This window comes from Lepidochelys kempii, chromosome 27, assembly GCF_965140265.1.
Source record: "Lepidochelys kempii isolate rLepKem1 chromosome 27, rLepKem1.hap2, whole genome shotgun sequence".
Taxonomy (NCBI): domain Eukaryota; kingdom Metazoa; phylum Chordata; order Testudines; family Cheloniidae; genus Lepidochelys; species Lepidochelys kempii.
Window position 1 is genome coordinate 12,614,867 of NC_133282.1, and position 23,528 is coordinate 12,638,394.

Genomic DNA, 23,528 nt, shown 5'->3' on the forward strand with positions numbered 1-23,528 from the left:
GAGTATCGACGATTTCCCTTTGGGAGGTGGGAGAGTGAGGTATTGTGGTCTCGGTACTGCACCTTGCCTTCCTCTCTTTCTGAACACTGGGGGCTTATGGGACTTCATCCCTGGGCTCTGTCTCCTCCAGACTGAGTCGGGTATCTGCTGCTGAGGCGGGGTAGGACAGGGGCTGTCAGGGGGAACTGGGAAACTGGCCTCCTGAGTTCTTTTTTACCCAGCTTGGGGTGGCACCGTGAGTTGGTGGACGGAGCACGTCACTAGGAGACCAGTGCTTATTGTAGGTTTGGGGCCTTAGGGTACTTTTCACATGAGAACTCACAAATTATAGCTCTTTCCTATTTCAGTGAGCCAACACAAAAAAGTCAAATTTCAGGGGCTTAAAAAAATGGCCCACGATTATATAGGCTACTATAGAAAGTCACTTACAGACATGAAAGTTGCTGTTTTACAACAAAGAAACTTCAAATCCAGACTCCAGGGAGAAACTGCTGAATTGGAATTCATTTGCAAATTGGATACAATTAACTTAGGCTTGAATAGAGACTGGGAGTGGCTTAGTCATTAGGCAAGGTAGCCTATTTCCCCTTGTTTTTTCCTACCCCCCCCCCCCACATTCTTGTTAAACCCTAGATTTGTGCTGGAAATGGCCCACCTTGATTATGATACGCAATGTAAGGAGAGTGGTCACTTTGGATAAGCTATTACCAGCAGGAGAGTGAGTTTTGGGGGGGGGGGTGAGAAAACCTGGATTTGTGCTGTAAATGGCCCACCTTGATTATCATACACAATGTAAGGAAAGTGGTCACTTTGGATAAGCTATTACCAGCATCCGATGAAGTGAGCTGTAGCTCACGAAAGCTCATGCTCAAATAAATTGGTTAGTCTCTAAGGTGCCACAAGTCCTCCTTTTCTTTCTACCAGCAGGAGAGTTAGTTTGTGTGTGTGGGGCGGGGGGGGGGGTGAGAGAACCTGGATTTGTGCTGGAAATGGCCCAACTTGATTATCATACATATTGTAAGGAGAGTGATCACTTTAGATAAGCTATTACCAGCAGGAGAGTGGGGTGGGAGGAGGTATTTTTTCATGCTTTGTGTGTATATAATAAGATCTTCTAAACTTTCCAAAGTATGCATCCGATGAAGTGAGCTGTAGCTCACAAAAGCTTATGCTCAAATAAATTGGTTAGTCTCTAAGGTGCCACAAGTACTCCTTTTCTTTTTGCGAATACAGACTAACACGGCTGTTACTCTGAAACCTATAGAAAGTCACTTAGGCACTTTTGAAAATTTTGCCCATAGTGATGATTAGGGTGAAATTTTGCAAAAATAAACAAAAAAAACTCGGAACCCCAGTTCCCCCTTTACTATTTTCACACTTTGCTGTTCCTTAATCTGGCATTGAGATGCTGTGTGATAAAGTCACTTTACCTTTCCATGTCTCACTTTTCCCACCTTTCAAATAAGGATAATAATACTTCCTATAATGGATTGTAGGAATAACCCATTAATTTTTGCAATATGCCTAATAGATTAAGTAAAATCTACATTAATAATTTATTTATTTATTATTTTGTTATGTTCTGCTGTTACAACCCTGAGAAGGAGAGAACTCTGTCAAATGGAACGTTTGTGTGCCAGTGACAAATAATGAAAAAGATTAAAAGAAATGGGGGAAATGTTATTAGATTTTTAAAATGGCAATTCCCACTAAATTATTATTGGTATGGGTAAACAGTTAATGAGCTAAAAGGTCATTGTGAGGTTTGTTTATCACTAAAATAATACTTGATGTTGTTTCTATTTCATTAGCACCATATGGCAGTAGGAAGATCTCTGAGTACTTTTTCAAAGAAACAAGCAAAAAAACCCCTCTCAACAGTCTTATGGGGTATTCTAGTTAAGGCCAGACCCACCCTAGAAACTTCTGCCATTATAGCATTTTTATACCAGCAAAAAGCCTTAGTGTAGACACAGTTATGTTGGCAAAAAAATCATATTTTTGGGGGAAGCTGGTTAGGAGCTATCCATTGCACTTCTACTGCAGGGAGATGGGGCCTTGCTGGTATAGTTATACTAGAAAATCCTTTCTAGCATAGACAATGCTTAAATGTTATCCCTATTTCTAGAAATATAACAGAACGCCACTAGCTGTCACCTTCAGCCTCCAACTAAAATCTCTCCAGCGCATCATCAAAGATTTACATCTATCCTGAAAAATGATCCCTCTCTCTCACAGATCTTGGGAGACAGACCAGTCCTCGCTTACAGACAGCCCCCTAACCTGAAGCAAATACTCACCAGCAACCACACACCACAGAACAAAAACACTAACCCAGGAACCTATCCTTGCAACAAAGCCCGATGCCAACTCTGTCCACATATTTATTCAAGGGGCACCATCATAGGACCTAATCACATTATCCATGCCATCAGGGGCTCGTTCACCTGCACATTTACCAATGTAATATATGCCATCATGTGCCAGCAATGCCCCTCTGCCATGTACATTGGCCAAACCGGACAGTCTCTATGCAAAAGAATAAATGGACACAAATCTGACATCAGGAATCATAACATTCAAAAACCGGTAGGAGAACACTTCAACCTCTGTGGCCACTCAGTAAAAGATTTAAGGGTGGCAATTTTGTAACAGAAAAGCTTCAAAAACGGACTCCAACAAGAAACTGCTGAGCTTGAATTAATATGCAAACTAGATACCATTAACTTGGGTTTGAATAGAGACTGGGAGTGGCTGGGTCACACACATTGAATGTATTTCCTTAAGTTAAGTATCCTCACACCTTCTTGTCAACTGTCTAAATGGGCCATCTTGATTATCACTGAAAGTTTTTTTTTCCTCCTGCTGATAATAGCTCATCTTAACTAATTAGCCTCTCATAGTTTGTATGGTAACTTCCAACTCGTCTGTGTGTGTGTATCTTACTATATGTTCCATTCTGTGCATCCGATGAAGTGAGCTGTAGCTCACGAAAGCTTATGCTCTAATAAATTTGTTAGTCTCTAAGGTGCCACAAGTACTCCTGTTCTATTTCTGCTGATGATGAGTGACCTATCTCCTCCAAATCCTAAACCTTACAAAAACAGGTTGTTTCCTTCCAACCCAAACAAATCATGATGTTTGGAGGACTTAAAAATTCTAAAAAGAACGGGAGCTGGATGTTCTTCTGTAATCTTGATATTTGATGCATTTGAAGACAGGTTATGGGATCTAAAAGAAAGGTCTTGATCATTTGTGGTCACCTTTTCATTTTTGCCAAAGTGTGAACTCTGGTGTTTTGGCCCAATTCTAATGTGGGCAGTTATATTCTGCCTCACTTAAATCCTCTTTCAGGTTCAATTGGATAAAGAAGCCTTTGCTAAACTGTTGTATAGTGTTCCTGCACATTACTAAACACTGCCACATCCCACTCCAGCAGTTGCTGTATTTCAGTGTTGGGTGAATGATTTCTCTGTACAGCTTGTACATCAGTTATAGTTTGTAAAGTGTTTTGAGATCAGTCTGGCTGAAAACTTCTGTAGAACTGAAGCTCTGTTAAATGTGCATCTGACACCTGTGACTTATGATTTTTGTGGAATGTTGCTTAAGTTAACTTCTTGCAGATGTGCACATCCTGTCACGTTACATACTTCTCTGGAAGTGTCTGTGCTGACAGGAAACTATTGGCTAAATGGGACAGACAATCCTGCTGTGACAAGACTAGATTCAAGTTTCTTTGCAGAAATTAATAACCAGTGAAGCTAAACAGCATTTTGCAAATTGCTTAGAAAATTGCTGTATGATCCTGATATTATAATTGTCTGTCTGCTCCCAAGGGACAAGAAATGTAGAATTGAGAACAAAGGTCATTTTGTGGCCAAAGAGACATTAATTTCCATATTTAACATGGCCAGGGCTTTATTATAGTTATAGTTGCATCTTGTTGTTATGGCAGCAGAGCTCTCTAAGCAACATACAGTGTATATAACCATGATTAGAGTTGGTTTATTAGGCTGTTCCTGCTCTGTATCTCCAGAGTCAATATTCACTTAGAAGTAAGAGTCAGGATCCTGTGACTGGCTGTGCTCTAAGTGAATGGAAAGTCTATTTCTGAGAGTCTTTATTTGCAGTTCTCCAATGTGTAATATTCTGCACTTAGCCATAATGTTTCAGTTGGGAATCTCAAAGCATTTCACAAAAGGGGGTAGGTATTTGACTACATTATAGAGATGGTGAAACTGAGACGCTGAAGTTCAGCAATTTGCTCAGATACTACAGAACTTGGAATCTAGGCCTCCAATCTCCTAACAGCAACACTGGCTCACTTCAATAGTTCTTAAAATAATTAGTCCTAGGGGAATTCTGTGCCAAAAAATTCTGTGCATGATATTTTCAAATTCTGCATATTTTATTTGTCAAAATAACACAAATATAATCATGCCAGTTTCAATTATTTTGATAATTTATTTCAAAATACCTGTCTATAACAGTACAGACAACGAAAAAGATTCAGGAAATGTTTTTTGACAAATAGATTCCTTACTAGGCATATTAATACAGAACTTTGAGTAATAATTTATTTAAAATACAATACAGAAAAGTATTTCCTGCACCCCTCAGAAGCCGTGCAAAGGCTTGGGGGAATCAGGGGTAATGGGGGAGATGAGGGAGAGGGAAGTAATTGCTGGGAAGGAGCCTGGGAGTGAAATTGAAGGGTTGTTTGGATTTGGATGGGAGAAGTTTTTTGGGAGGGGGATTGTTAGAGGGTTGGGGAGCCTCCCCCTTACAGACCCTGTCTGACCTCTAGCCTCTCCCATAGGGGCAGATGTGCCTGAATCAATTCCTGTGTGTCCCACCACCCTTCCTCCCCCATCCCTCAAGGAATCAGTTCTGAAGCACTTAGAGGAGAGGAATGTGATCAGGAACAGTCAGCATGGATTCACCAAGGGCAAGTCATGCCTGACTAATCTAATTGCCTTCTATGACGGGATAACTGGCTCTGTGGATGAGGGGAAAGCAGTGGACGTGTTGTTCCTTGACTTTAGCAAAGTTTTTGACATGGTCTCCCACAGTATTCTTGCCAGCAAGTTAGAGAACTATGGGCTGGATGAATGGACTATAAGGTGGATAGAAAGTTGGCTAGATTGTCGGGCTCAACGGGTAGTCATCAACGGCTCCATGTCTAGTTGGCAGCCGGTATCAAGTGGAGTGCCCCAAGGGTCAGTCCTCGGGCCAGTTTTGTTCAATATCTTCATAAATGATCTGGAGGATGGTGTGGATTGCACCCTCCGCAAATTTGCGGATGACACTAAACTGGGAGGCGAGGTAGATGCACTGGAGGGTAGGGATAGGATACAGAGGGCCCTAGACAAATTAGAGGATTGGGCCAAAAGAAATCTGCTGAGGTTCAACAAGGACAAGTGCAGAGTCCTGCACTTAGGATGGAAGAAACCCATACACCGTTACAGACTAGGGCTTGGCAGCAGTTCTGCACAAAAGGACCTAGGGGTTACAGTGGACGAGAAGCTGGATATGAGTCAACAGTGTGCCCTTGTTGCCAAGAAGGCCAATGGCATTTTGGGATGTATAAGTAGGGGCATTGCCAGCAGATCGAGGGACGTGATCGTTCCCCTCTATTCGACATTGGTGAGGCCTCATCTGGAGTACTGTGTCCAGTTTTGGGCCCCACACTACAAGAAGGATGTGGAAAAATTGGAAAGAGTCCAGTAGAGGGCAACAAAAATGATTAGGGGTCTGGAACACATGACTTATGAGGAGAGGCGGAGGGAACTGGATTGTTTAGTCTGCGGAAGAGAAGAATGAGGGGGGATTTGATAGCTGCTTTCAACTACCTGAAAGGGGGTTCCAAAGAGGATGGATCTAGACTGTTCTCGGTGGTAGCAGATGACAGAACAAGGAGTAATGGTCTCAAGTTGACCTCCTAAGGTCCCTTTCAACCCTGATATTCTATGATCCCCATGTTTCCTTGCATCCCCTGCCCATCATGTGTCAATGCATCCCACAGCCACCCCTCCCCTCCTTCCTTCTGTCCCCATGTGTCTCTGTACCTCCACTCATCCACCCCTCCTCCCTCATTCCCATGTGTCCCTGCACCTCCTATTCCCCCTCCCCGCTCCCAGTAGCAAATAGTATGAGGATGATTGACAATACCCCTATTTTTACAAAGTATGTGTGAATGGAAAAAACACATTTTCTTTCTGTAAATTGTTATAGGTTATGTTCAGGTGCCTGATGAGAAAGGAAGATAGAGGCCTTCATTGCTGAGTTTTTCCATCCTCTGTTGGAAGGAGGAAGGGACCAGGTAATGATTGTTATGCTGCAGCTTACCAGAACTTTTCTCACACAGATAAATCTATGATGGAGCTAATTTTAGGGACTGGGTGGCTCAGGGGATTGGTAATGGGATACAGAGGCTTTTGCTGTCTGCCTGCTAGTTCAAAATCCAGTTCAAGTTGGGAATGTCTGGAAAATGTAAAATCTGATGGCTATTCAGTGACTTGTGTGTGGAGCATGTTCAAGGTCCCTGTCCCACTCCTCTCAAAAAATCAACTATCACTAGTTCTGATTAGTAAAGTGGTATGTATTGGGGTGAGGTGCATGATCCAGGGAGCTGTAGATCAGTACTGAGGTGAATTGACAGAGCTATATAGTAAAAGTTCGTTTTGCCTGCCCAGGATATGCTAGATTCAAACCTTAGTACAATCAGTCTCTTTAACTAGCACAGATTGATTGACCTTTTAAAGGTGTATTAGGGAGAGGCTTTGTGGAGGACATTCGTCTATTTCTTTTTTGGCCATTTTGTTTAAATAAATTCCCTTGCATGCAGAGCAGTGGGCTGTGTCAGGAACAAGGATCCTTCTTTCTGTCTGGGTTTTCAAGAGTTACCTTCATCACCTCAGTTTGGAATAAGGCATTTACAGAAGTGTCATTTCTACACTGACTTACCATTACCACTAGGTGTCACTGTATGAAGTGACTTATTCACCCTTCTAAAACAGGGTAGCAAGCTCTTAAATTAAAGGGCTGGATCTGAATTTACTACATGCAATAATCAGATTAACTTTTATCTATTAAGAAAAAACATCTCTGGCTGAGGTTCTGGGGACAGATCCCTGTGGTCCCTTAACCAGGACTGAAAATCTTCAAAGGAAGACCCAGTTTCTGGAGTCACTTTGGGTTAAATTTTCAAAAGCACCTAAATAGTTTAAGAGCCTAAATTCCATTTTCAGGAGTGATGGGGGAACCTAAGTCTCACTGAAAGTAATTGAGATGCATTGTCCAAATCTTAGTAGTACAGCAACTGTCGGAGGTGAAAGGAAAAGCATTCCTGAAAAATGGTGTGACTCTTGAGAAGAAAAAGCAGCCTTCCTAATAACTAGAGAGGCAATGGTATGCAGTGGTTAGGACAGAAGATTGAGACACTGGAGTTCTGCACCTGGCTCTGTCACAGACTTGCCAAATCACTTAACTCTGTCCTAGGTTACCCACCCATAAAATGGGGATAATACAAACCTACCTTAGCAGGGGAGTCATGAGGCTTAGTACATGTTTGTAAAGTACTTCACGATCTTCAGTTGAAAAGTGCTGTACAAGAAATGTTATATTCTACATTATTCGTTGCCAGGGTGGGGGGGTTATTTTTAGTGAGACATTAAGAGCTCACTTTACCTGCAGCAGCACATTTCGGTGAAGAACATAAGGAAAATCTCTTGGTACCGATGATGCCAGAGTACTTGTGTAGCAGCACAAGACCTACTTTGCCTTTCAGTGACATACTCTCTTATTGTCCAGGGGACAAATTGGCTGGTAACGGTGGATCCTCCGGCCCCAGCCATGGACTTAGCTCTGAGTCATGATCAGCCCTTGGTAGCGTAGGGAGGCTAGATTTTCAGAGCATCCAGAACTTTCTCTACTGGTGCAGTCAAAGGATAAACCCAGCATGTTTTTTCTGGTTTTGCTATCTCTGGAAAGATGCTCCTTGACCTCGGCACCATCTAGCATAGTGGTTAGGCAACTCAGGGTCTCTTATGCCCCTTAATCCCAGGGTAGACAATGGCACTTCGCTTTTCCTTCATCAAGGGAATTTTGTTAATGGTAGCTTCCAGATGTCCAGAGACAGGGACCCGTGGGTCCTATCCTGTACTGATCGCCTTATGAGAACCTAATCTGTTTACCCCCTTTTCCAGATCATTTATGAATGTTGAATAGGACTGGTCCCAGAACAGACCCCTTGGGGACACCACTATTTACCTCTTTCCGTTCTGAGAACTGACCATTATTCCTACCCTTTGTTTCCTATCTTTTAACCAGTTACCAATCCATGAGAGCACCTTCCCTCTTATCCTGTGGCAGCTTACTTTGCGTAAAAGCCTTTGGTGAGGGACCTTGTCAAAGGCTTTCTGAAAATCTAAGTACACTATATCCACTGGATCCCCTTGGTCCACATGCTTGTTAACCTCCTCAAAGAAAATTCTCACAGATTGAGGCATGATTTCCCTTTACTAAAACCATGTTGACTCTTCCTCAACAAATTATGTTCATCTATGTCTGACAATATTGTTCTTTATTATAGTTTCAATCAGTTTGCCCGGTACTGAAGTCAGGCTTACAGGCCTGTAATTGCTAGGATCACTGCTGGAGCCCTTTAAAAATTAGCCTCACATTAGCTATCTTCCAGTCATCTAGTACAGAAGCTGATTTAAATTATAGTAGTTTTGCAGTTTCACATTTGAGTTCCTTCAGAACTCTTTGGTGAATACCATCTGGTCCTGGTGACTTATTGCTGTTTAATTTATCAATTTGTTCCAAAACCACCTCTAATGATACCTCAATCTGGGACAGTTTCCCAAACCTGAGCCATTCTTTTTAGGTGACAGATCTGAGGATCTCCCTCACATCCTCAGCCATGAAGACGGATGCAAAGAATTCATTTAGTTTCTCCGCAATGGCCTTATCGTTCTTGAGTGTTCCTTTAGCATCTCAATCATCCAGTGGCCCCACTGGTTGTTTAGCAGGCTTCCTGAATCTGATGTACTTAACAATCTATTACTTTTTGAGTCTTCGGCTAACTGTTCCTCAAATTGTTTTTTAGCCTTCCTAATTGTATTTTTACACTTAATTTGCCAGTGTTTATGCTCCTTTCTATTTTCCTCACTAGGATTTTACTTCCACTTTTTAAAGGATGCCTTTTTGCCTCTCACTGCTTCTTTTACTTTGTTGTTTAGCCACAGTGGCTCTTTTTTGGTTCTCTTACTATGTTTTTTTTAATTTGGGGTATACATTTAAGTTGAGCCTCTATTATGGTGTCTTTAAAAAGTTTCCACGCAACTTGCAGAGATTTCACTTTTGGCACTGTACCCTTTAATTTCTATTTAACTAACCTCATTTTTGTGTAAAAAGAAAAGGAGTACTTGTGGCACCTTAGAGACTAACACATTTATTTAAGCATAAGCTTTCGTGAGCTACAGCTCACTTCAGTTCCCCTTTTTAAAATTAAATGCTACAGTGTTGGGCCACTGTGGTGTTTTTCCTGCCACAGGGATATTAAATTTAATTATATTATGGTCTCTATTACCAAGTGGTCCAGTCATATTCACCTCTTGGACCTGTGCTCCACTTAGGAGTAAATCAAGAATTGCCTCTTCTCTGGTGGGTTCCAGGACCAGCTGCTCCAAGAAGCAGTCATTTAAGGTGTCAATAGAGCTACATCAGAAAAGCTGCTCATGTCCTAGCATTATATGCTTGGGAAATTCCCATGCTCACCTATACTGTCCTTGGAGAGATCTTCAAGTTGTACATGACAAATAGTCATTGTCTTTCACAGAAACATCTCTGCTTCAGGGCTGATGGTGTCTACGTGCTGCCAACTGGATGGCTCTGGCTAGGAATCTTGGGCCTGATTCTTTACTGTCTTGAACCTTGTGTAGTTCTATATACCTGTGCAAATAAGGTGTAAAATGCCAGTGTTCTGATTTGGTAGTTCTTACACCTTCTTCACATGTGTACATAGATGATACAAGGTGCAAAGCAGTAGTGAATCTAATCTGGACTAAAGAGAGTGTATGCAATTTCACAGCAGTAGGCCTGGCTCTTCAAGCTGTTGAGCCTCCACTTCAGTTGGAGTTGAGGGTGTCCAGCACTTCTCAAGGGGCCCTTCGCACGTTTCAGGGTTAGGCCCAGTGTGAGTGAACTTGTGTATATCCCGGACTGTAGCAGTCATGAAGATAGTCTAGGATGTTGGATTCATTTCTATGTTGGCACAGTGTACTTATTCATGGATTTAGTCATGAAAATATTCATCAGCTGTTGCATGCAAAGGAGACTCTAGTTTTGAGAGTATGTGCCTACAGTCCCTTCAGCAAACAGCTGGCTGAGATGGACAGATGCCTCTTCTTTCCCTTTCTGCTCTGATTTCCCATGAAGCAGAGGGCAGCTCAGAATCCTTTTGTCTGGCAACCTCAAGTTCCTTTTCCAAGCCAGTTTGAATGTAGTAAGGATATGGATTGTAGTGAAAACAATAGCTACAAAAATCTTCAATATCAAGAGACAGTCTTGGCCACCTACCACTTATTAAGTTGGAAGTTTGCAGGGCACAGCTAGCTTAGGTAGACAAAGGTACTGCAGGAAACTCCAACAGAACCCTTGCAATTACTTTTTCTGCTGTGGCTCTGGCATGCAGGCAGTTCTCCAGAGCCAGCATTTTCTGGCATCCAGGAACAAGGTCCAGGCCAGTTTGGCCCAGCTGACTTTCAGTGTAACGGAAAGCAATCCAGTCTGAGCTTTGCTGAAAGCGGAAAAGTTTTCACTCCGTTATAGAGCCAGATTTCCTGGTTCTTCCCCTGGCTCCAATGTTATAATTGAATTTATTGAATAAGCCTATAATAAATGTAATTTTTGCTAAGCAGGGTCAGAACACCTCATGATGGGCCAAATTTTTTATGCCTTCCCTGCCCAGCGCGCCTCCCCCCTCGCTTGGGTGTGTTTTATCCTCTTGGCTGCTTTTGAATTCATGACCTGCTCCTTTAATACATTCCTTCCAGTCTAAGCAGTGCTCTCCAACTGCCTGGCACTGATGTTAATGTCTTGCTTCCTGATCAATCAAGTCCTTTGCACACTTCCTTAAAGGAAAACTCTGCTCATTTTATTCAGTCCAATGGCGCAAACATTCACATGGGTAAGGAACATTTATCACTAGGAATAAAACTTTGACACACGTGGGAAGGGAAATTAAGATGTTTATCCCACTTGGCATTTCTGACTCTGTCCTGTGGGCAGTCATTTTCCCCTAAAATTGACCCAGGCAATGTGGATAATGAGTAGCAGAGACTGTGTAATTTCCTACCAATCTGAATAATGGTTTGACTTTAATAAAGAGAGGAGGGAAGGGGGAAAAAGGGGGAAAAAAAAAAAGTTTTTAAGATAGTCAATTTCCCCGGAGTCAGTGGGTGTCGTGGGGACAGAATCTGGGTTGCAGTGTTTCAATATTAAAACAGTGGCCCCAATTCCTCATTGTCCTATGCCTTTTGTAGTCACACCAACATGTATAAAATGTTATCAGATCAGACTGCTTGCATTTTATACCCACTTTACCTTGGATTACATGAGTGCAGTGGTGAGTTGGGCCAGTAACGTCCTTTTTCTAATGAGTGTCAAACTGTTATCAAAGCATGTGGCGAAACAAGATGATAGTTCCTTCCAGTAGGCTTGCACTCTTCAACAAGATGGCCGCCATAGGAGAAGGTTCAGAAATGCCAGCTGGAATTGAAAGTTTATTTGAAAACTCCTGTTTTCGGTTTATTCATGGTTAAACAAAAAAACCCAAATCTTCTTTCCATTGGAACTTCTAGACTGTTATGCTGAGCCAAATGTGGTGTTTTCCTGCAGTATCTGCTCTTCCTATATTCTGCCAGTTACTAAACAATTCATGGGGTCTTAAGCTTTTTCAAAATGAGAAACCCATTTTAATAGAAAAATTGTCATTGGAATCACCTTGCCTCTGTGATAGAATAACATTCCTGTGCCAAATATAGCAGTTTACATGGAAAAGTAACATCAGGAAAATATTTAATGCATGTTTAACTTATTCTAATGCAATTTAGTAGCTAGAAACAAAGCAATCCAACACCAACTGACCAGCCAGCTGCTTGCAGGCCACCAGCTAATGCTCTTTGGATCACAACTGGTCCATAGATAAGCATTTTAATTACAGAGGGTCTCATATACTAGTTCAGAAGCCATGTTTCCCCCCACCCCAGGAATGCAATGCTTCCTCCTGCTGGTTTTTAATTCATTCTCCTAAGCAAGCCATTATTCTGTGACTATTAACACTTTGCATTTAACGTAGCCCCTCTTCTCAAGGGGATCTCAAAGCATTTTAACAAACATTAGTTAAGCCTCTGAGGTAGGGTAACCTTTTATACTCATTTTATTGTGGTGCAGTGATTTTTTTTTTTTTTCCCTTTCCCTCAGTGTGAGTCAACGGCAGAGTTGGGAACAGAACACGTAAGTGGGGATTTGTCTCATTCTATCCACGGGACAGCATTCCCACACTGTTTCCCTAACAAGACCCTTTATCTTCTGAATCCATGAATTATCTGGCATTGATTCCTCAGTGCTTGACTGGCTTCCTCTCACTGGTGTTATTCTTTATTCATTTACATGCTCCCTTACTGAACTGGCAATGTTTGACATCAGTGATTCCTCTTAAGTGAACTTATTACTTTCTGCTGTATGATAATACATAACTTAGTGCAAATTGTCTGTTTCATAATACATCGTCTTACGTTTATTAGGAGTTAATGGCAAAGGTCCCACTGAATTCAGTGTGAGCCGGATCAGACTCTGAAGTGGCTTAGATGTGTGGTGAATAATCTGTCAAAGCCTCTAATTTAAAAAAATAAAATCAGTTATGCTGTTTTACATTCTATAGAGCCTTTCACCTCAAACCATGTGAATGTATGAACTGCCCACTAGTGAAAAGCAGCCATCTTTGGGGGATGGGGATAGTAGGCAGGTAGCCATTTTATGTAACAATTTAGAGTGAGAAGAATTTTGTTCAAGGACACTGAGGGAAAGCCTGGTTCATACAAAAACATACCCTTTGAAGTTTCACTTAAAGATCAAGACCTTAAAACTAAGCTTTGTCTCCCTCCCACCCATAGCAAACAGCAAGGAATTTACTTTATCTTATTCGGGGCTTGTGTGATAGACCAGAATGGTGATACTGTAGCTGGATCTGTTCATTCTGAGAGATTTCCAGTTTGCTTGTCAGTCCCTCCAGTGAAGCTGACAGACTCAGAGCCAAGGAGTGGGAGATGGAATAGTTGTTGTTGTTGTGTGGTTTTTTTTTTTTTTTAAGGTGTGACTCAGGGCAATGAGAGGAGGAAAACCTGTTACACACAAATAGACGCTCTTACACATACAGTCTATAAATACTGAGCATAGTGTTGAACAGACTGTGCTTTTTAAAAAGGCTACTCTTTGGGAAAGTATTGACTAGATCAGCACTTTGCTTCAGATACCATGGGACAGATTTGATAGATTCTGAAGCTCTGATGTAGCCTTTGCTCTTCCTTATGAGGTAGCTGGGGTTCTGCAAACAGAGAGATGGGTGAGAATGGTGGCTGGCTGGCTGCAGTAGATTAGTTCTGCTTCTTGACCGTTCAGGATTGGAAGGTTACAGAAATTACAACAGCAGGATTAATAGAAACCAGCAGATCTATTACAATAAACTAAATTTGGGTTCTTAACCTATGGCCCTTTAGCACTCACAATAAGACTACATCACTACTTCTGCTGTTTTACAGCACAGCATTCAGGAACCTCTGTTATGAGGAGATGACTGCATTGTTCAGCTATATTTGAGTGTAGCATCCAGGATCCAGCACATCAGAAACCTTATTGCTAAGGTGCCCCAAGGACTCCTCGTTGTTTTTGCTGACACAGACTAACATGGCTACCCCTCTGAAACCTGCTTTACCTCTGCCATTCTCAGAGCTGTGACAGTGACTTCTGGAAGTGCAGCAGCTCTTGAAGAGGTCCAGAATGCACAGCATTTAGACGTTTGCTTCTGTCACAATAGACCCAAACCTTCCATCCTGGGCTAATTTGATGAGATTGAGGTGAGATTTTAAAATAGCTGCAGCCCTCTTGATGGATAAAAATTAGTTGTTTTCCCATTGTGGGGTAAATTAAAACCAACTATTTTTAGCAGGATGCCAAATACTGCAGCTGTCCACCTTGTTAATGATCAACTCAATCCCACTCCTAACCATCTTCCTTCCTTACAGTTCTTTTCTCCTCTTCTTGGGGATCTCTGCCTAAAAGTCTTACAGGCAGTAGAGGTAGTAAGCTTAGAAGCATTGGCAGAACGAAGTAAAACATGGTCCCAGGAGACCCTATAGGTAAGGCACTGTAGCTATGTCACTGTATTCTCATAGTGTAGATGCTTTCTACAGTGACGGAACATTTTTTTTTTCTTTCCCCATTGCTGTCGGAACTCCATCTCCCTGACTGACAGTAGCTAGGTCAAAAGAAACAGTCTTCCGTCAACCTAGCTGCATCTACACTACGGATCAGCTCATCGTAGCTACAGCATTCAAGGGTGTGGATTTTTCACATCCATGAGGGCTGTAGCAGTGTCAACATAACTTTTGAGTGAAGACCAGGCCTAAGGATCTAGAGGAGGAAGAAACAACTTGGTGGGGAAGACTGGATCAAATTGGGAAGATGATCTGAGGCAGTGCTTCTCCTCAAAGTAGCAAAGCTAAGCTGCATCCCATTGCAGCCTGCAAACACCCCGGCAGTATTTATAACACACGATATGGTTAACTCTGGCACTGTGACACATTTGTATTACCTCTGTTATGCCAGAGTGAAACAGCATGGAAACACCAGTGCTGAGGTGGCATGAGGTGTGATAGTTTTTGATTTGTGTCCAGGTGTAGAAATTGTTTAAAGGGTGAGTTTGAACGTTCACAAGGTGTGGACTGATTAAATGATCAGGGATTAATAGAAGGGTGAAGCTACCAGTCAAAAGCTGTGACGAGGAATGCAGTCACAGTTGCCTCTAGTCAGCATTCCTAATTCCATTCTTCACTGTTTTCTTATGATGGAGCTGTTCTCTTACCCACGTGCCCTCGTCAGTTCCTACTCCATTCTTCTTTCTTATATCTTGGCACTCCCAGCTGACATACATGCATCTCCTGTTCCTTTGACACTATTCCATGTGGACCTTGATAGTTAAGTGTTGTTGTTTCCAGGGCCAGTGGTTTGCTATTGAGAAGGTTTTGTGTACAGAAAGGCAGAAACAGCCTAGAAGAGACTGTCTTTAACAGATTTTACTCCTAATTTCATACACACATTTTGAAGGGGTGGGGGGATTCTGTGTAGTCTACCAGGAGAACAAGCTCAAGGGATCTCTAATTAACAGGAAGTTAAGGTACTGGTATGAGGTCTTAGGTGAATTGAGGAGAACCTGTAGAAACAGCATCTAGCAGAAGAGAGCCATCTGGGAATATGTAGCATAATTTTTCCCCTGCCTTCAAGAGAGTGGTGCTGTGAATAAGGTCACTAGTGTGTCCTTCTGGGAGAGGCTGGGACTAAAGTATTATTATTAATTAATTTTTATTTATTATCATTATCATCTCTATGAATTATTTGTATTACTGTAGCACCTAGGGACCCCAGTCATGGACCAGAACCCCATGGTATTACTGTAGGCGTTTTACAAAAAGATGGCAGGTTTGAGAAAATGCAAATGGAGATCCTAAATCATTCCTGCCCATGAAGGGGTAGGATTGGAGTAGATGTGAGCTCACAGTACCATGTGCTAGGAGAGGGTAGGCCGGTGGTATCTGTGAGCTCCCATACAGGGACTGATTCTACAGTACCAGTAGTTAGGAGTGATTGGACTAGGAAATTTTATGGGGGATGGCGGTGGGTGGCTGTGTATATATATATTTTTTTCTTTTAAAATTGTTAGTAACAAAATTGTAGCTTATATTTCATCTGTGCTTCATTTACAAAATTCATTCTATGTGTCTGTCATTCCTTCATTAACTGAAGTATTGCAACATACACATGCACACCCTTAGTAAGAGGACGACTTCTTGAAATAAGAAGACGATTGCGTTCAATGCAAGAGTTATGTCCTGAGTGTTCCCTATGCAAATTGAAGCAGCAGGCCTTGTGAGAAGGGAGATACAGGAAGACAATGAAGAACACTGTTCTGCTGTGATATCCACTAAAGGAGGTCAGCTGCTCACTCCTGTCACATAACATTTTCTTGTCTCCAGAAAGGTTGGAGTAGAGCTAGGCTGCTTTGCCACCTCACTCCTTTCCCCTCTCTCTTATCTAGTTAAGCCACAGCTTCCCAGGCTCTGCTGGTCTGCATGAGATATGCATACCACACCCGTCTCTCAGCACACCAACCATCCCCTCCTGAAGGCATCCATGGGAAATCAGAAAAATGATGTCTGAAACCATTAGACAGAATCTGATCCTAGGGTGGGCCAGGACAGGATTACAAGAGCCACTGTAAGTTTTTTTTTTTTTTTTTTTTTTTTTTTTTTTTTTTTTTATAACAAAATGTCTCTTGGCTTGAAGTTTGATCACATACCTTTCCGTTCGGACTAGGACATAAAACTATATGTTGCGTAATAGCTTTCATACAAAATGTGTGAAATATAACTACAAAGTTCAAATGAAAGCAAGAGCAGGAAAGATGATCCCAAACGATATTTGAGAATTGAGCAGGTGAGTGGGGTGGTGGAATAAGAGATAAAGAGGTGAAAGGCTCTTCCAGGCAGTGGGAGATGCAAGGGAGAAGGTCCTTGCACCTGAAGGGGTGAAAGAATGGAGAAGTAGATTAGTTCTAGGAATCACGTTTTCAAAGTAGCTCAGGACCAGATGTGTCTCAAATAATTCCAGATGTTCAGCCCCTACAGTTGGAGGACCAGATTTTCAGCACCCAGCAGCTCACATTGTGGCACTTTTGTGAACAGCTTTGCAAAAGAACTCTGCATCCAAAATCCAGAGTAATGGTGAAAATTTGGCTCTGACTGTGGGTGCTGAGCTCTCTTTAAAACTCTGGCCTACTATAGTGGAAGGGGTAGGGAGGGGAATAGAAGTGGATAAATCCTGTGTGGAAATAAAATACAATTCTAAATATCAGTTCTGCAGTCAGACTTGTGCAAGCAGACTCTTGCACCCATGCAGAGCCTTTGAGTTTACATGTGAGTGTAGGAGGTCTGCCTGCCTGCATGGATCTGATTTGCAGGATTGGATCTTATTTTTGTACGGAGTAGAGTTATTTTCAAAGAAAATGAGTTAGCTAATTCCAGCTATCAGACAGTAAATGGTGTAAATTGCAGAAAACTGGTGCGAAGGCGTTGTATAGTGAATAAGTTTAAAACAATAAGTGAGGCCAATAGAGGAACAAGCTATTCGATATGATAAATAAGAAGTTTGCGCTGATGTGCTATGTGTCTCAAATAATTCCTTATTTTAGAACATTCAGGGTCCCACTTAAACTCTCCAAATCCAGGAGAAACCACGCTGCAGCTGCCATGCCATCACTTAAACCCTGTGTACTGCTAGCCACCATCACGGCAGAGAAGATGCACCAGGCACAAGACCAAGAATACATGTGAGTCTTGCATACCTGGCCTGTGACTGTATGGAGTAGCTACCCTGCTTTGTTGTCCCTCTGTTGTGGTACCCATGATGTATTGGTTTTTCCACTGCCTAGAGTCTCTGGCAGTACCCCAGTACAAGATAGTTAAAGGGGGGGTGTCTGCATTTTCTGGCTTTTTTTGAGGTTCATTAATGCTGTTTGAACATATTTAAAATGTAGCTTAATTTCCTGTGTGTATTTGTTTCTATCTTTTCCTTAGAACATCCAAAGAGAGTAAGCTGGGAGTATAAAGCAGAATGGAACCAAATTCATCCACTGCAGTTGACGGTTACACTAGGGTCTGAATTTGGCTCAGTGTATTTAACCACATTCACCATGTTCCTGTGATACAGCTTTTAAATATATTATATGATTTGGATCTTGTGTGATTTCTTTTAAACTTGTAGATTTAGAGGTGCCTGGAATGCTGTGGCAGGTAGGTGATATCAAAATAAAATATATTTGTAATATGGGGCCTAACTTTGAGATCTGTCTGTTCATTCCATAGGCTTTGACCTATGTGTATTATCACCGTGTATTCACATGATGGACTAACAAACTGGATCATCTTGGATTTTCTCTTATTCTCTACAGGCGGCCCAATGGTCCTGTTTTTCCCCCAACGTTTAACCCTTCCATTATTATTAAAGCCCTACACTACAGCGATCTCCCTTCAGGCAGGGGGTGGGGCATTGGATGGGACAATCTTTGGAAGCTACAAGTGCTGCTCCTTCATTTAAGTAGAGCCACTTCCAGAATCTGTACTCCTAGGGGCTTGATCCTGAAGTAGCACAGTATCTCCTGGAGATACTGAATGTAGTCAGCCCATTAAAGTCCATTTGAGTTGAGGGCACTCTGCAGATTGGAGGATTTGCATCTAAAGAGAGAGGGTCTGATCCCTTTGGCAACAGGAGCTGGATTAGACCCTAAAACCTGGACTGGGAGTCAATTCTGGAGGTACAGAACATCCTCATTAATGGCTTGTGTACTTGGCATCAGCATGAGTTACTCTGGTTTGAAAGCAGCATAAGTTGCTCTAGTGCAAACCCTCCCATATGCTGGTGTAGCACATCTACCTTGAGACTTTGCATCAGTGCACCTCTACTGGTTCAAAAATTGCTAATGTAGACAAACCCTAACCTATCCCTTAAGCCCACAAGGCTTTGCCTTCCTTGCCTATACCTGTTTCTAACTTATCTGTGTGGCATCTGAATAAATCCACAGTAGCTTCTTAGAGAAAGAACTCTCTTCTTAGAGAGAGAACTCTTGGATTTCACCTGAAGGAAGGAAGAAGCTATGGTCCATCTAGTAGTAAATAATACTAGTGAAACAGCTGTTAGGAGAAAACTCTTATTAACAATTATTTCTAGTTTAAAGACAAACAATGAACATTTCACTGACTTCAATGGGGGAAGAGTTAGGCTAAAACTGTGTCCTTTTGCAAATCTTAGCCTTACATTGAATGAAAGGCACTAAGGGGCCATGGACCAAACATGAGGTCAGACATCAGGAATCCTGAGTTCTAATCCTGCCTGCTAATTTGCTGCATGGCCATAAGCAGGTTTAAAACTCTTCCTGTCTCAAATTTCCCCAACTGCAAAAGAGGCCTAATACTTAAAAGCCTCTCTCACAGGGATATTGGAAGGATAAATATTTGTACAAGACTTTGAAAATATAATTGCTAAGTATTTTCGTTAGTGACTTTTTCATAAACACGCTTTGCAGTCACAGAGGATCCAGCATTCTTCACGCAAATTATATCACCTTAAAGAAAGTACTGTAAGCACTTCAGGCAATTGTTGTTAGAAACGGCTAAGTTATAGGAGGTGGATGATGGCAGAAGTGTGTTATTAATGGACTGTTCAGTCAAAAACTATAATATTACCCTAAGTGGATACAAATATACCATCTTCTAAAGAAAAGGATTTCATGCAGTTATGAAATGTGGCAGCAGTATTTTTGTCTTCTCCAATCATTCTATCTCTTCTCCAATCATTATTAGGGCAATCAGAATTCCTTGTGAAAAAAGACTGAAAGGGTGTCCTTTGATTTCTGTTCTTGCATAATATATTTTCCATAGGTAATATCTTTTAAATTGAGCCACCCATGTCCTACAGCCTAAACATTTAAAATATTTTCCTTAGTCCAGAAAATTAAGCTATATGAGCAAATATTCTCTCTCTCTCTCTCTCTCTCCCCTCCCTCCCCCTATCCCCTCTGTGATAGCTTTTATTCTAAAATTTCAGAGGTTGGGACAACTTTCTTCTTCTTTTGTTTGATGCTTATCAACTAGCAGTACACTTTCTCTCTTTAGACACATACGATAATGCTCTTCTAGCTATATCACGGTACTGGCAGTAAGAAAACATGCTCTCAAAGAAACATGCCCTCTGTGAAGTATAAAGTGGATGATGCTGTAAATGCATCATATGGTATGTTGTGTCAAGAGAAATGGATTGTTACTTCTAATTGTCCTGTAAAATTATTTTTTTAAAAAGGTTTCTAAGAATAAGAGTGCTAAAAACTGAACTTGTTAAGCTACCTTATTTTCTTCTCCCCCCCCCCCCCTTTTGCATGTAGATAAATCAGTAGAAGGGGCTCTACATTATTTGGAGGATTCCTGGAAGAGGTGAAACTTGGTACCTTCTGACAGCTAGTCAATAAGGCTCGTGAATGGGGAATGCTTGCTGTAACTTTAGTGTGAATAAAGGACTTCAGTCTCCTGATCTGACATCTCTTGGGAACACTCAAATTGATAAAGATGAAATTAAGTACACTTGTGTGAACACTTACTTCTTATGGTCTCATTGCTGTCATTTATCTTGTCATCCTCAAGCTTCTCATTGACATCAACCCGAGTAGTGCAACACAACTATTATTCCTTGCAACAATAACAATCAAATTCAAGCTTTTTAGTTCTGGGATCTAGTGGTGTATTTCAGCTAAAATTGTTTATCATAGTTTATTTCATAGGGTATTAGGAAGCGGTTGGTATACTCCCTTCCTTTAAATGATCAGGCACCTATTATAGATTAATTCCTGAAGCCAGAGGAGTCTTAACTATTTTTCTATGCTCCTTTCATTCCAATATTAAACAATTATGTAACTGCAAAACAGTGGGACCCTATTATAATGAAATGTTTTCCTCATAAAAGAGGTACAAAGTAAGTAAAGGCTTTGCTGTGCTAGACATAGATGCCCAGTACACCCAAGTTCCTAATACAATGGTATTTCTCTTCAATATTTGGAGAAGATAATCATGTTGGCTTTGCTTATATGTCATCAAGTGAGCTCAAACCCTTTATCAATAAATCATTTTGGAGACAGAGCAAAGAGACCAAGTTTCTTGTTAGGTGTGCAGTTTGCCAGAACTATTGCTTTGTCCTGCTAGTAAAGTAGTAGTGAACTAAACCTCCACTGTCCCTAGTCTAAGAAGCTCCTACAGTAGTGAGCTTGATGTTCAGTTTTTGAAGGTGGTGATGCCTCAGCCAAGGAGATTTAGTAACTCCTGGTATACAATATTTGCACTCTAGAGACAGGCACAAGCCAGGAGTCCTGACTCCCAACCCCTCCTAACCACCTTTTGGTGAAGAACTGAGAAAACATGGTGTATATATGCCATCGTGTACTAAATGATTTGTGTTGGCAACTACATCCTGTGTGTGGCCAGCGCAGGCAGGCCCTCATAGAATATCAGAGTTGGAAGGGACCTCAGGAGATCATCTTGTCCAACCCCCTGCTCAAAGCAGGCCCAATCCTCAATTTTTGCCCCAGATGCCTAAATGGCCCCCTCAAGGATTGAACTCACAACCCTGGGTTTAGGAGGCCAATGCTCAAACCACTGAGCTATCCCTCCCCCTACCACAGCGACCTTCCCCACGTGGTCCTGGTGTAGGCCTCACCCTCTTGCCCTGCAGGAGCTGGCTCTAAAAGTGAAAAAGAAACTCGGTCTCTCCGCTGAGATGCGAACCAGCCGGCAGGCTCTAAACGACAGCGCTCCCCTGGTCTATCTCGGGGTGGGGGCAGGACCCTAGTACGGCCTGGTTTCCTGATTGGGCACGGGGGCGGGGATTGAGGCACAAACATGTCCTGCGTTTCTGATTGGTGCTTGGAGTGAGGGGGGGTAATTGGAATTCCGATTGGATGCGGAAGAAAGGCAGGGTCTACGTACGCTGCTCCTTTTCTGATTGGTCTTTGGGAAGGGTGGGTTGCCCATCTGGTGCTCCTCTGATTGCTCTCTGGTCGGGATAGGAGGGGAGTGGGATGTTATCATTTCTGGCTCTTCTGATTGGACCCCGCGTAAGGGGCGGGACCATTGCAGGCCTCCTCCCTCCCAGGCAAGGCTCGGGGCGTGGCGGCGGCCCCCCATTGGCCGGTGGGCGGAGCTGGCAGCCGCCGGGGCCCAATGGGCGGCGGGGTGCGTTGGTCAGCTCGGCCCCCGAAGAGCTGATAAGTGGCAGCGCGAGGGGGGGTTCGCTGGTTACTGTTGGGGCTCGCGGGAGGAGGCGGGCGAGGCTGGGTCCGAGCTGGGGATGGCGGGGGCTGCCGGGGCCTCCTGCTGCCGCGGCGGAGTGGGGGGGCTGCAGCCGCTGAGGGCCACCATCCCTTTCCAGCTGCAGCAGCGGCGCGGGGCAGGCGGAGACGGCGGCCGGGCAGGTAACGGGGGCCTGAGGGGGGCAGCAAACTGGGGGGGCGAGCCCTGGTGCTGGTGGGGGAATGGGAGGGAGAGGGCTGGGCTGTCGGGCGCGGAGCGAGGGGTTGGGGGGCCGTTGGGGCTGGGCTGTCGGGCGCGGAGCGAGGGGTTGGGGGGCCGTTGGGGCAGGGCGGGGGGGGCGCGGAGCGAGGGGTTGGGGGGCCGTTGGGGCAGGGCGGGGGGGGCGCGGAGCGAGGGGTTGGGGGGCCGTTGGGGCAGGGCGGGGGGGGGCGCGGAGCGAGGGGTTGGGGGGCCGTTGGGGCAGGGCGGGGGGGGGCGCGGAGCGAGGGGTTGGGGGGCCGTTGGGGCTGGGCTGTCGGGCGCGGAGCGAGGGGTTGGGGGGCCGTTGGGGCAGGGCGGGGGGGGGGCGCGGAGCGAGGGGTTGGGGGGCCGTTGGGGCAGGGCGGGGGGGGCGCGGAGCGAGGGGTTGGGGGGCCGTTGGGGCAGGGCGGGGGGCGGCGCGGAGCGAGGGGTTGGGGGGCCGTTGGGGCAGGGCGGGGGGCGGCGCGGAGCGAGGGGTTGGGGGGCCGTTGGGGCAGGGCGGGGGGGGCGCGGAGCGAGGGGTTGGGGGGCCGTTGGGGCGGGGGGGGGGCGAGGGGTTGGGGCAGGGCGGGGGGGGCGCGGAGCGAGGGGCCGTTGGGGCGGGAGAGCTCCCCCCGCCTACGAGTTCTCTTCTCTGCGCCCCCCCGTGTCAGTTGGGGGCCCCGCTAGCCCGCGCGCGCCCCCACCTGCCACGTGCTTCAGGACCCAGCTGTGCGACCAGCCCTCCGACGCAGCACCCCCCTCCCGCAGCAGCGCCGCCGGGGCTGGTCGGGCCCTGGGGTGCACCCCCTGCAGCAGACCCCCACCTCTTTTATCTGCGGCTGTTCAGCTTCCTGCTGGGCTGCCCGGCTCACCCCGGCTCTCCCTGTGGACGGTTCCCAGCTGACAACTGGCCAGGAGAGTTTGTCCACCTATTGCCATTTAGGGGCCCCTTTCTGTCTCTGTTGCCAGCCCAAGTTCTTTCTTCTCTTGCATGTGCAGTAAACAGATGTGTGGGCCTGCAGGGGTAATTATTATGTAGCACCGCAAGCAGACTGGGGTGGATAAGAGTTGAACAGATCAAGATTGAAGGAAAAGGAGAGGCCTAGGCAAGAAGTG

General features: G+C 44.1%; 1 protein-coding gene and 1 long non-coding RNA gene across 15 annotated transcripts in view; both read left to right on the forward strand.

The window, feature by feature from the left end:
- The window catches only part of LOC140903871 (uncharacterized), an 18,925-nt gene extending 851 nt beyond the window's left edge, over window positions 1–18,074 (forward strand). The window contains exons 2-8 of one of the 14 annotated variants that reach the window (XR_012156361.1): window positions 2,239–2,589; window positions 6,235–6,322; window positions 12,490–12,522; window positions 14,015–16,273; window positions 16,379–16,557; window positions 17,531–17,668; window positions 17,916–18,074. This is a non-coding gene — a long non-coding RNA (uncharacterized lncRNA). The other 13 variants (XR_012156362.1, XR_012156363.1, XR_012156356.1 and 10 more) reach the window with 13 other exon arrangements.
- A 3,884-nt stretch (window positions 18,075–21,958) lies between these two features.
- Window positions 21,959–23,528, forward strand: part of FAM117A (family with sequence similarity 117 member A) — a 29,733-nt gene continuing 28,163 nt past the window's right edge. Inside the window, 2 exon segments of the mRNA XM_073325788.1 lie at window positions 21,959–22,157; window positions 22,160–22,351. Coding sequence (XP_073181889.1) covers window positions 21,959–22,157; window positions 22,160–22,351 — 391 coding nt within the window.